The sequence below is a fragment of the Charadrius vociferus genome, unplaced genomic scaffold (assembly GCF_000708025.1).
Source record: "Charadrius vociferus isolate BGI_N301 unplaced genomic scaffold, ASM70802v2 scaffold1, whole genome shotgun sequence".
Taxonomy (NCBI): Eukaryota; Metazoa; Chordata; class Aves; order Charadriiformes; family Charadriidae; genus Charadrius; species Charadrius vociferus.
In genome coordinates, this window is record NW_009647680.1 from 6063690 (window position 1) to 6077444 (window position 13755).

At 40.6% G+C, this 13755-nt stretch overlaps 1 protein-coding gene across 1 annotated transcript; it reads right to left on the reverse strand.

Moving 5' to 3' along the window:
• Positions 1–2309: 2309 nt before the first annotated feature.
• CCDC90B (coiled-coil domain containing 90B) lies at positions 2310–13545 on the reverse strand. Its single transcript, XM_009881249.1, has 9 exons — positions 13455–13545; positions 11554–11673; positions 8759–8862; positions 5675–5776; positions 4968–5009; positions 4817–4888; positions 4680–4733; positions 3793–3907; positions 2310–2637 (listed from the first exon to the last, which is right to left on the reverse strand). The coding sequence occupies exons 1-9, from the start codon at positions 13543–13545 to the stop codon at positions 2582–2584; spliced, it is 756 nt and encodes a 251-aa protein (XP_009879551.1). The 3' UTR covers positions 2310–2581.
• Between the last annotated feature and the right edge of the window lie 210 nt (positions 13546–13755).

Sequence of the window (13755 nt, forward strand, 5' to 3'; positions counted from 1 at the left end):
GCCAGATGAACTGCAGCGGTGTGCCTCCACGTCTGACTCGGGGCTGAAGAGTACACTAGGTTGTGGGGCATGTTGTGGTTAGAAATGGCAGTACTGACCTCCCTTCTGTGCCTAAAACACATTTCATGACTTTACATATAAAGATTTTTCTCTCATCTGTGTGCTATTGTGAAATTCTTTTCCCTTTGAAACCCTCATCATGCATATTTTGAGAGTTTTGATTTCAATAAGAAATCCTTGCGCTATAATTTGCTAGTACTTGAATCCTGGTCTGCCCTTTCCCTAGTTACTGAAGAAAGCTTAATCTCTGTGAATTTCAAAGGTATTAAAAAAAAAAAAATCAATTAGTTTTTGTGTGAGCAGACTGAGGGAGAGGCACGCTGAGTAACAGCGTAAGCTTTGTATCAGAGCTAAAGAGGCGAAATCGGGAGAAATCCAGCCTCTAGAGCCTGCTTCAGTGCGTAGGGGACGATGGTGGTAAGAAGCTGCCATAGATGAGCTATTTCCTGCACCACCATTGGTGCTAAATTCTTGTGTAGGAACAGAGCAAAAGATCAACCTGAGTCATTCCGTGTCCAAAGAAGAGCAACAAAGCTGGTGAGGGGTCTGGAGCACAAGTCTTCTGAGGAGCGGCTGAGGGAACTGGGGTTATTTAGCCTGGAGAAAAGGAGGCTGAGGGGAGACCTTATCAGTCTCTATAATTACCTGAAAGTACTGGTAAGGTATAACAAGATGGGGGTTGGTCTCTTCTCCCAAGTAAGAAGTGATAGGACAAGAGAAAATGGTCTCAAGTTGCACCAGGGGAGGTTTAGATTGGATATTGGGAAAAATGTCTTCACTGCAATGGTTATCAAACACTCGAACAGGCTGCCTGGGGAAGTGGTTGAGTCACCACCCCCGGAGGTATTTAAAAGACAGGTAGATGTGGTGCTGAGGGACATGGTTTGGTGGTGGACTTGGCAGTGCTAGGTTAACGGTGGGACTCAGTGATCTTAAGGGTCTTTTCCAACCTAAATGATTCTATGATTCAGAGAACCTCAGAAATGGTCATAGCTTACCAGAAGATGGATTTGTCGATGCAACTGTTGCAACAGACACAAGCAACTGCCAACCACCTCCTGAGATCCTTGCTGCCTGCACCCATGCCTGTATGACAAACACACAGGCAACAGAAAAAGCAGCCGCAACTCCCGATATAATAGCACTGTGCCTGTTTACAGTCTGGTAATCTGTATTCAAGTCCTTCAGATAGATAGAAAATATAAGAAATTCATTTTATTTTCTTAAACGAAGACGATAAATAATTTAATGCACAGAATATAGCAAGTTCAACTGTAAACAGAATAAAACTGCAATAAAAAAGTCCCCGCTAATCAGTACTTAATACTCTTTAGCCCATAGAGGGCCTACTCTTACTTAAAGGTTTAATCCAGGAAGAATTTTTTTTAAACTATTATTTTATTAAAAGAATCAAACCAAGCATACGCATTTATACTCAACAAGGTGCAATCACTTTAGTTTTGGAAGGCATCCACCTGCTATGTCCCATCTCTGCAAGAAGAGTTGTGAAGTCCTTGCAGAAGGTAGAGGGGTCATCACCAGAAGTTCGGAGGGTCAGTGTGTCCCACAGGATTACAGAACAGTCCGAAGAAGTGTGGAGATGGGAGAAGGATGATCACCACCACAGTGGCACCACTGATATGCTGAGTATTTCCATGTTACAAGCCAGATCCTACGCCCAGAAAATACGTGAGGGTTTACTGGAAATACTCTGCCCTACCTGGAGGAGTTAAGAGCACTTATCTGCCCCAGGGCTGTACACAGGTGCTGGGAGTGGAGGCATTTCCCCTTGGAAAGACAGACAAACATTCTCCCATTCTGTTGACCTCTGGGGTTACAGGAATTGCAAGATACTAAAAATATTATATCTATGGAGACATTTTAGTTCTACATGAGATTTTAAATTTATGCAAACCAGTTTTCAAGAAGAACAAGGATTCTTTAGTAAAGGCCTTGGAGTGTATGTTTATCTACAAATAAAAAAACCCAAAACCCAAAGTGCCAGGCTTCAATCTGTCAGAAACGAGAGGAACGGACTGAAGGCGAAAATCCAGATCCTATATTTAAGATTAACTTACTTGGGTCAGAGTGGATCTGTTGGAATCTGGCATTACTATTCCCAAGAAGGGAATAGTATTCCCATTTTAAGGGCCTATCAAATGTTTAATATTTCCATTTCAAGATGAGCTGAGAGTGAGAATGTTCCATTGAGAATGTTCCAAAAGAAAACAAAACTAATTCAAAAACACATTAGGAAACACTTTCTGATTTAGCATAAGAAGCCCTTTGAAATAAATACAGTATTCAATAGAGGACAATGAAATATTACTATTTGCCTACTTTCCTCCCAAGCTATTTTGATCTTTAGTGTTACATATTCAGAAAACATTTTTAGTGCACAGTAAGAATATCAAAACAAAAAGGTACCAAGGTTATCTACAGCGCAAACATGATCCTCGAACTGATGTTGCCTGGGTGGCCTTTTCTCCACCTGTATTTGATGCAGCCATTCCATTTACAGCTATTTCCAGAACCTGTAAAATCCCAGTGCTATTGCTAAGCAAGTGAATACTGAAGCTGTTAAAAAAAAGAAAGGAAATAATTAGCTGAATGCTAAATTCTATCACCTTCTACATACAGGAAATTAACTGCAAACGGATGGAATAACAACCGTAGAGCAGAGCCTCCTAAACTTCCTGAATTGCTGCAGGTGTGACAGAATAATTTTAGAAGACAATGACTTGTCTTAGATGTAATATCCTGCGGAGTAGCACTGCCCAGGTGGTGAGATGGGAGGTCAAATTCAGCAGCCTGTGGAACTGTTTTCCACGTCACATCTGAATAACTACAACAGGCTACAGTAACCTTTCCTTTTGTCACCCATCTATTGGAAGCTGTATGACAGCAGAGATGGCTGTACCAGGTCCTGCATTAGACATAATTAAAATGATTTCCCACTGAACAAAATGACAATGAACTAACAATACACCTATCTGACACAACGTTAAGATATCTAGGCAGTGCCTCTGAAGCCTGATGAGCTGTGTTTCAGATCTGTTGAGCTGCTGTTTCAGTTGGTGTTAGAATAAGGCTAATTAAGTTTCCCTTTGAACTTGTTCTGACTTCCAAATATGATACGTTACTCTCTTTTATCCAGCGCCAATACAATAAAAATTTCACTGGTTGTGTATCTATTGAGAAGACTATCTCAAGTCAGACTGAAACTTGTTCTGCTTGGCAGGGGAAAGTACCAGTACTGCCACACTGAAACCATGTGTCTGTGGAGGACTGAATGGGAGGCAGAACTGGTCACTCTCAGACTAGTCCTGAATATCAGCAAACTTTGAGGGTAACTTAAATAAGTGCAGGACAACTGTTGGAGCAACTCTGCCACATAAATGGCTGCCCTGCAGCAAGCAGAGGCACTATCAGACTAGACAAGGTATTTAGGCTTCTCTCCTACCCTTTAAAAAAAAAAAAAATAAAAAAATCATGTCCATGTTCCTCCTAATCCCTGTTCTGGGCGCAATCCTAGTCCAACTGCAGCAGTGTCTGCACGTTCCCACCTCTTCTGTGTTCTCTGTCACATTCTTTCAGTTGGGGAGGAAATCCAATCCCAGCTACCTGCTGGTACACAACTGGCTTCTTGAATTCACTTTGCATATATTCCTGAACAAAATTTTGTACATCAAAAATATAATACTGGTACTCACATCGTTGCCTATTACATACCTGCCAAATAACGTATTGTGTCGAGTTTATTTGATTCCATGAGTGTTTTTAAGGAGGCTATTTCAGTGTCTATTTTATTACTGATTTCTGAGATAACACTGTTGGTACTTGAATCCTGAAACATTAAAAGAAAGCCTAAATTTGACAATGATCTCTAGCACTTTCATCTTTGAAAAACCAAACAAAAATACCGTGCTACCAGCAACCAGAAAGAGGTACCAATTTCCAGCCTATCACTGAAGTAAAATATGTAACTGGTAAGAGACCTTAGAAGACCCAGAGCAGCATTTAATACAATCCAGAAAGAATAAAGAGGGAGACAAAAAAAGAGAACACTCAGTTCATACAGACTTTTGTCTCTGATAATGCCAGTGCCTCCTAAAGGAGGCATTCTACAGCACATAGGTAGTAACCCTAAATTTTTGCAAAAGAACGATTTGAGCATTCATCAGTCGTATCCAGAAAAGAGATATGATGGCACATGTCCGTCCTAGCCTTCAGCGTCTGCTGCCAGCTTTGAGGACTTTCAGCCCTTGAAATATCTGCTTGGCTGTATGTACCTGAACCATCCCTCTGGTACAGCTGATAGCTCATCTATTAATACTGGGGAGGGCGCCACGACAGCACCCGTCCCACCTCTAACAGCCTGCACATAAGATACTCCGGAAGCCAGAGACAAGGCTTGTATGCCTCCTTCTGCCTGAACGGTGTTTAGTGCAAATCCCACATTCCTCAGCAATAAACACATACAACAGATGGCAGTGATACAGCCCAGCCTTTTCAAAAATCAAAATTCTATTAACTTTCACAACAGTTTGGGGTTTACGTAACATGCAACATGTAACTGTATCCTTCTCAACAGAAAATGAGCTTTGTTCAATGCTTACTTTTTTATGAAACTCTGTAGTTGCTTCCATCAGTTTCCTCTCCTGATCTGTAAACTGTGGATAAACGATTAATCACAGCTGTAGTAACGGAAAACAAGACACAGCACTGATAAGGGTATCTTCATGGACCAGCTTACCATATCTGTCACTCTGCTTCTTTCCAGGTTTATGTCTAGCTTGCTGTCAGCTCGGATTTTACCGGTTTCATTCTTTAAAGCAAATAAAGATTATGAAAATAACTATTTATTTTCCCCAAGAGAAGTGTGTAGGTACTTGCTGTTTACTTACCATTAGCTGCTGTTTAACTTGATCTAATTCAATTTTCATTTTCTAGGTGCAGAGGAGGAAAGGAAAAAATAATTTTACAAATTCAGAAAACTGCTGACCAAGTTAGTAAGTCATGTAAGTGTTACCACCACATGCATGTAATTACTCTTCCCTAATTTTTCTCCCAATGGAGCAATTTGTTCTTCATTAAATATCCTAACTAGTGTGTTCAATCTGTATGGCCACATATAATCTGCTGGGAATTCTCCTCAAAATAAAGGAAGTATTTTGTAACGATGATGATGACTGTGTTACTCTGAGACTAAAGACAGCAGAAAAATACCAAAATGCTATCAAGCAAAACCAAAATGTGTCTCAATCACCAGTTTATTATTATTAAATTGTTGCAAAGAAACGGCTGACTACTCTCCCTGGATTGTATGGTTAACAGTCACAAGACTCCACCAGAATCCCCTTAAATAAAAATATAGAAGACAATTCTAGAATTGTAGATTTTTTTTTTTCTTTACAGAAGAACCGAGCAAGTTTTATCACATGAAATATATTTTTATGTGATCACAGAAGTTGTAATCTACAAATACTTCAACTCTGATAAAAATATCCATAATTACTTTCATATTCATATTTTGTTCCACAAAAATGTACAACAGGTGTAACCCAACATATATTACAATTTAACTGTTTAATTAAAAAATACTTATTAGTACCTCATTCTCTGCTCTCAAGTTTGCAAATTCACTTTTCTCCAGGATGACCATATCTTTTCGAATGGAGTCCAAATGTGCCATTATCTGCTGTAAAGTTATTTCCTTAGAAACAATAAAACATGTCAATGGTTAAGCTGCACACTTTCTGGTAAGTAAAGGAAAGTAAAGATTTTTAGGTCTGAAATTATGAAATCAGCTACTGCAAAGCACAAAAACGAGGAGACTCTCCAACAAGAAAGTGACAGCAACATAGAATTCTATAGCTGCAATTTGTTAGAAAGGCTCAAGAGGGTTTGGTTTTGTGCTTTTGCTGCTGCTTTAATACATTAACTCTGAATTTAAGCAAAAACACAGAGGTATTAGTCCAAGTAGCTATGAAATGAAATAGACCCAAAACTTCAGGTTAGTCCTTCATTCTCTTTGATTTTCAATGAGCATTCAGTAGCCTATGACGGATTAATTGTTGGTTTGAATCCAGTTCCTATGGCAGCACTTCCGTTTGTCGCCCACAAAGTCATCAAAAGCAAAAGACTCAATAATACGAATATCACACTGTCCTCTCAGTGTTAAGTGTGAGACAGACTAGTAAAACATTGCTGAAAAACAATGAAAAAAGCCTTCCTGGTGTTGGGACTAACAAGTCTGGAATTCAACTGCTATTTATAAACTACAGAGTAAAAAAAAAAAAAAAAAAAAAAAAGAGAAAATAAAATAAAGGAAGTTATCCTACTATTTAGCACGGAAAATGACGTATCTCTGCAGGATTCTGCTTTTAAAACCGAGAGCCGGCAGAACAAAGAGCTCTCATTCAAATTACAAGCAAACAGTAGTTCTCAGATCTTACGTTGAAACATGCCCTGACCCAACTTCCACTGGAGTCTGACTACTTTGTTGAACACGAAGTTTTTACAATTCTTGGGACAACTTCAGTTGCATTTACACTGAGGAGCCGGAGTCTGACTACTTTGTTGAACACAATGAAGTTTTTACAATTCTTGGGAGAACTTCAGTTGCATTTACACTGAGGAGCTAATGATTGCCTCATCCCATCTTAAAGCATTCACCTTCAACACTGACTACACTATAAAAACCCAGTGTTTCTGCCTAACACAATTCCATGCAAATTCTATTCGGGATACTGACTTTCTTTACAAATAATAGGATCTCCAAAATGAAAGATTTCCATTTTAAAGAAAAAAAAAATCGAGAGACAAAAGTTCTTTTCTTCTGAGATTTACAGAAAAAAGTTTGATAACTTTTATTAAGAATAAGTGCCAGTAAGATGAAAATCTGTTGGACATAAGGCTCAGCAGTTTATAAAACCAGCAATGAATGCATAATTGCATTAACTCATTGAACAAGAATGGCACGTAATTTCAGCTTGCACAGCCTTCCTGAGTAATTATTAAAACTGTTACTGTGCATCAAAGCTTTATTATCCTGGTCCAGATGTCTAGCCTATGAAAAAAACTAAAGTTCTTTTTATTTTGGCAATTTGTTCAACTGAAACTTGTCACCGCCTCTATTACCAACAGAAAAAGCAACCACGCTGCTTAACTGATTCACTGCCTCCAGATACGTCCACAAACATGAACCTGAATATCTAAGTGAAAGAGACACCTCGATGCTTTGCTGGAGCGCGGGCTGAGGTACTGACCTGACCAGGGCAAAGGGAGGTTTATACCAACAACTCAGTAATTCAGAGCCCACTTCTGTCCCTGAGGGCACACAACACACCATAGATTATGTCCAGATGGCTAAAATCTCTTCCTCCTAAATCAAGGTGGCTCTGTCCGCTCTGTCTGGTGAGAACGGTTCTTGGCCCTACACTTTAAATTGTGCTCAGGTCAGGGGGACAGAGCTGGCAGAGGGCAAAGTCAAACCAGGGCACTGCAGTGGCTCTAGACAACCATGTGGTGGTGTGTGCCCACACCGTAGCCATGTTTAGCTTTTACTACAGATGTAGCTTTAGAGACTGCAATGCAGAATAAAATAATGAAATAGCTTTAATTGTAGTTTTTAGTTTATGAATAGGAAAATAGGACAAATACAGTGCATCTCAAAACAGAGTTGACATCTTTACTAAAGTTCACTAAAACACCGACAAGGGGTTTTGTTATCTTTCAGGAACCCCTCCTTGAATCTCCCTTCTGCCCTCAACCGCTGTAAAGCACAGTTAAAAGTTTCATTTCACCTCAGAGCTTTTGAGCAGGAAATGAAGCAATCCCTGCATTACATTTATATACTGTGGCTGCATTTAAAAAACACTCCTGTGAGATGAAAGGTGTAATATACAACTATTCGTAAAACCCCCTTGAAACTTCAGAAAACCTATCATCTGGTTCCAACCCCCCTGCCATCGACAGGGACACCTCCCACTAGACCAGGTTGCTCAAAGCCCAGTCCAGCCTGGCCTTGAACACCTCCAGGGATGGGGCAGCCACAGCTTCTCTGGGCAACCTGGGCCAGTGCCTTACCACTCTGACAGTAAAGAACTTCTTCCTAATATCTAACCTAGATCTACCCTCTTTTACCTTAAAACTGTTACCCCTCATCCTATCACTCCAATCCCTGATGGAGAGTCTTTCCCCAGCTTTCCTATAGCCCCCTTAGGTACTGGAAGGCTGCTATAAGGTGTCCCCGGAGCCTTCTCTTCTCCAGGCTGAACAACCCCAACTCTCTCAAACTCTCTCAGCCTGTCCTCATAGGAGAGGTGCTCTCCGATCATCTTCGTGGCCTCCTCTAGACTTGCTCCAACAGGTCCATGTCCTTCTTATGTTGGGGGCTCCGGAGCTGGACACAGTACTGCAGGTGGGGTCTCACCAGAGAGGAGGGACAGAATCACCTCCCTTGCCATGGCCATGCTGCTTTTGATGCAGCCCAGGATATGGTTGGCCTTCTGGGCTGCGAGTGCGCAATTGCCAGCTCACATTGAGTTTCTCATCCACCAGCCCGAAAGTCCTTCTCCTCAGGGCTGCTCTCGATCCATTCCCCACCCAGCCATTACAGCCACACAATGAGCCACAAATAAGAGCTATTACAGCTACACAGTGCTGTATACGTACAGCAGAGATTACTTTTTACCTGCTGAGCTTGTGTAACCATATCCTTATAGACTGTGTCTAAGCTGACATTTGACAGGGTTATTAACGCCGATACAATGGTCTCCGCTTGTTCCTTCCCAAAGCCTAGAAGACAGTTGAAGGATGACAAGTTAAGGTAGTAGTAGAAAGCTGGATGAAGAGCAAGAGGCACACAATAAACTGGGACACTCGAGTGCTGTACCCAACTACAGTGGCAAATGGGAAGTCACACAGTTACTGAAAACTGACAGTGAGGAGCCAGTCACCATGACTTTTAACGAGAAAAGACACAGACTTAATGCTGCAGAAATCTGGAGCACATTAATTTTCAACATACTGAAATAGCCTATGGATGCAGATAACAGGAGGACCAAATCTCTGTACATTGTTTAACTGTTCACGCGTTACAAAAATAATTCAGCAAAATTTTACTTTCTAATGAACTTTTGCAAATTCTGTTAAAACCAAACTTACCTCAAGCTACAAAGCATGCATCCTATAGAATAAAATTAAAAGGTAAGTCTGCATATATTGAAATTGTTCTGCACAGATATGAACACATGCAAAACCGATTTTCAAAACTGCTGAATCCATTGCCTGCAGGATAAATTCAAACGGGGATTTTTACTTTCTGATGATAAAAAATGCACTTTGCCCATAGTTTGGTGCAATTTTGAAGCATTAAAGATGATGTGCGACAAACAGTGGGAAAAAAAATACAGCTGTTGTATTAGCCATGTCTGATCTACTGCCAAGAGCTTTTGCCCTAAGGATTTATTTCCAGCAGTCTCACTGATGCATTGTATTTCAATTGACCCATTTTATAAAGTGGGATCAATTAACTTTGTGTTGAAAAATGCCTTCATTTATCTCATTATGTAGAGAAATAAGTCTCTGCTCCCTTCTAAAATACTGGTACCGTCAAGCTGCGCCATTGGCTTACATTACTAAAAAAATCCATGCAGGCTTCATGACAGTTTCCTTCCACTGTAGTGACAGTGGTGTGACAGTACTGCTTGAGTTCCTCTGAATTTTCAGGGTTGCTTAGGTTTTGTCAATTTATTATTTTGTTCTTCCTCTATAGCAGGAACTGATCTTATTGCATTGAAGTTTAGCAAATGTGGAGAAATTCATATAAGCAAGAGAATGGAGCCTGAAAACCACCTGCAGCAAGTTTGAAAAAACCTAAATGCCTCTCTCTCTCACTTTTGTGATTTGTATAGGTTTTATCTACAGAGGCCTGGCACTGTAGAACTGAAGTACTTGCAGAAGTTATGGAACAAATTAAACTGAGTAACAACACAGTATATCACCACCAGAGAGACTTCACCCCATGAGTTCTAAAGGAACTCAAAGAAGAAATAGCTGAGTTAGTACTGGGGACAAGTAACGTCTCACAACTACCTCAGTTACCCAAGGACTGGGAAATGGCAAATACAATGCCAGTTTTTAATAACAGTTCCCGAAGAGATGTAGGGAACTACCAGCAGACAAGTCTGACGTGCATGAAAAAACCCCACATTGTTAGTACACTATTAGGAGTCTTCTAATTACTAATAAATATTATTATTAGATCCAAACAGTGGAAAAAATTCCTAACCTCAGATTGTATAAAGTTCCTACTGCCATTCAGGAGAAAGATCTTGGTATTTTAAAAGCTAGTTGCTAGTCTGATGAAGCTATCAGCTCAGTGCTTAGTAGGGATCAATAAAGCAAACCAAACCCTTAGGAATTACTAAGAAAAGGAGCAGAGAACAAAACAGATGCGACATTATCTCACTGTTGATATCCATGGGACATTCAGTTGTCAAATAGTGCCAGCAGCTCTGTTCCCTCCCCTTTGAAACAGGATGCGATGGAAAAGATTCACAGGAGGGCATCAGGAATGATCAAAAGTATGGCAAAGCTACTGGTCAAGGAAAAATTCAACAAGCTAGGACTCTTCTGTTTGGAAAAGAATCATAGAGGAATATGACAGAAGTTTACACAATCATGACTGACACAAGAGATCAAATGGTCGTTCCCTTTTCCCACAAAAGAGCCGAGTGGGCATCAAATTAAGACAGAAGCCAGGGTCTGAAACCCCACGAGAAAGGATGCTTTGGGTACTCAACAGTTTATAGTGGTTCAGGGACTGAATAAGCTTGTGAAAAGAATTCCTGAAGGTTACGAAAACTCACACCTGACCCAAAATACCTCCAGGGTGAAAACAGTTGGAAGCTTAGAAAGTATGAGAGGAGGTGTCACGTGCATCTGCCCCGTTTTAACATTCATCTGCAGGCACTGACTCACAGCTGCTGCCAGGAGACAGAACTCAGGGCTACATGGACCTTTCATCTGACTTCAGACAGCCACACTCACGAAATAAAAGTGCAGGTATTAATAGTGTGTCACGGCACTATGCTGCTGCAAATATTTCTAGTTGGAGAAAAAAACCTTAAGTTACTATTAGCAGGCTAGCAGAAGGAACTTCTGTTAAAGCTTCATTTTTGCCAGAAAACAGCTCTTTAACTGGTATCATTACTTTAAATTTGTTGAGTGAATTACATTCCTTGACTGGAAGACATTATACAAACTTGCCTTACAAATAAGGTAAGTCTAATGCAACAGTCTATTTGTACTGTTACAGAAGGCAACAAACAGTATCAGATGCCTCTCCTTCACCAGCCACCTCAAGAGGCTGCCAAAACATTTTATAACACAAAGTATTGGTACTTCGGGAAAATGGATAGCACTCAAAATTTTACTACTTAAACTAAAAGTTTTCCTTTGAATTATTTATCAGATACCACTTACCATGGGTTTCCAGATCCTGCACTAAAGCATGGGTATCAAAAGTTACCTTCCTCTGCTCCAGGGGAGTGATTTCAACTCTTCTGACATCATAGGACTTCTTAATGAGTGTGGCAGCAAAACCTGGAAGTGTCAACACATGATTTAAACTTAACCCGATTAGTTTATTATGCAATAAGATAATTTAAATTTCTTTCATTGTAGCAAAACTGCATCGAAGCTGCAACAAAAAACTGGGTCCTTTTGATAGCTTGGTTACAGCAAATGTCAGGAACCATCAATCCCTTGTCCATAGGAAATCTATACTAACTAGGACTCACGTATCAATCATTCGTGTACATTCATGTAAATAGGAAGCTGTGCATCCTGATATGCTAAAATTAAAACCACCACAAGTAATTGTTTTGTAATATTTGAGAAACATCATTTTGATCATGTTCCTACTTTTAAAACATAGTAAGTTCTAACACACTGTTAATTTCTGCTGGTTACAACTATCATTCACGGAATCTCTCAACCACATTCTTTTTACACTTTCTTCTATTGCTATCCTTTCCAGCAAGGAGACTGCCATGTGTAAACATAAAGCTACAATTTTTTTTTTTTTTTTAGAAAGTTATGCTAACCTAACTTTCAGAATGAATTTTTTGGTTCACCAGGAAAGCAAGGGGGAAAGAAAATGATACAATGTTTGTACCCAGTACCTCAGAGAGCGGTATTAGTTAAAGATCCACCCTATTTACTACGGGAGTGCCTTCCCACAAGAAGCTTCACTGCTTCTCCTACTTTATTTCAAGTATATTCTTCCCTTCTTCCTATTTTTGTGGGGCCTTGCATGCTATAGATTCTGTTCTGATAGATTCTTTATTATCTAAAAAGCCCTGCTACTTCTAAATCTGTACTTATTTGAAACCTTTCTCACTGCTGGCTCTCTGCCTTAACTAAAATGTGGTTCTGTATCTTATCTAGACCTTTACACAAAAGCTTTTTATCACGTAAACAGGGAAGTTAGATCGTGCCACCGCGAGATAAATCAAGTCACGTGCTACCTCGTATCCACGCTAAAGAAGTGACTATAACTAAGCCAGGTGTAGTATCCAAACCACAGTCTGTCTAAGAATTAAGATTAAAGAGACAAAGGAAAGATTTGTGTTTAAGTGCATGAACACTGAATGTTACGTAGAAATGATTTAAAATAACTCTAAAATTTACTGTGGAATAAAATGTTCTTTTTTTCACTGAGCCATAACAGCTTTTAAACACACAGCTCTTTGCCCTCTAAATGTGTTAGTGATTTTTTTTTCATTGGATTGAACATACATATTGTAGAGACATTCTCTCAGAAAAGCTAATATTACAACATGAAGCTTTTGGTTGTCTACACACGCTACTCTTTCTCCTATCACTTCACCCCTGTATTCACTCAGTCATAAATTGTTTTAGGTTAGAAAAGACGTTTAATGTTACCGAGTTCAACTGTAAACCTAACGCTGCCAAGTCCACCACTAAACCATGTCCCTCAGCACCACACCTACATGTCTTTTAAATGCCTCCAGGGATGGTGGCTCAACCACCACCCTGGGCAGCCAATGCTTGAGAACACTTTCAGTGAAGAAATTTCTCCTAATATCCAATCTAAACCTCCCCTGGCACAACTTGAGGCCATTCCCTCTCATCCTATCACCTGTCACTTGGAAGAAGAGACTGACCCCCGTCTCGCTACAATCTCCTTTCAGGTAGTTGTAGAGAGCCATAAGGTCTCCCCTCAGCCTCCTTTTCTCCAGGCCGAACCCCAGTTCCCTCAGCTGCTCCTCATAAGACATGTGTGCTAGACCTTTCACGGGCTTTGCTGCACAGTTCTCAGCCCAAAGCTGTCCTCAAAACTCACTGATGTTTTCACAGACCATATCTTAGACTCCATCTTGTGATGACTTTCTGCACCCCTTGGCCAACTCCCATTCCTCCTCCCGTCTCAAACACTCCGTCAGTCTCCATGCCTGCTCTTGCCCATGCAGCACACCCCTTGCCTGGGCCTCGTTGCAGCCCCAAATGAAGTGTTTTGCCCTCCCACCTGCCCCCACGATCGCTCTCAGCTCAGCTCGCCTAACGCCCTGTGCATCCACCAACGCACCCCAAGAGGCGCCGAGGCTATCCCCACCACAGCCGGCGGCCTTGTGTGCCCTCTCCTGCTGCTTTCACTCCTCG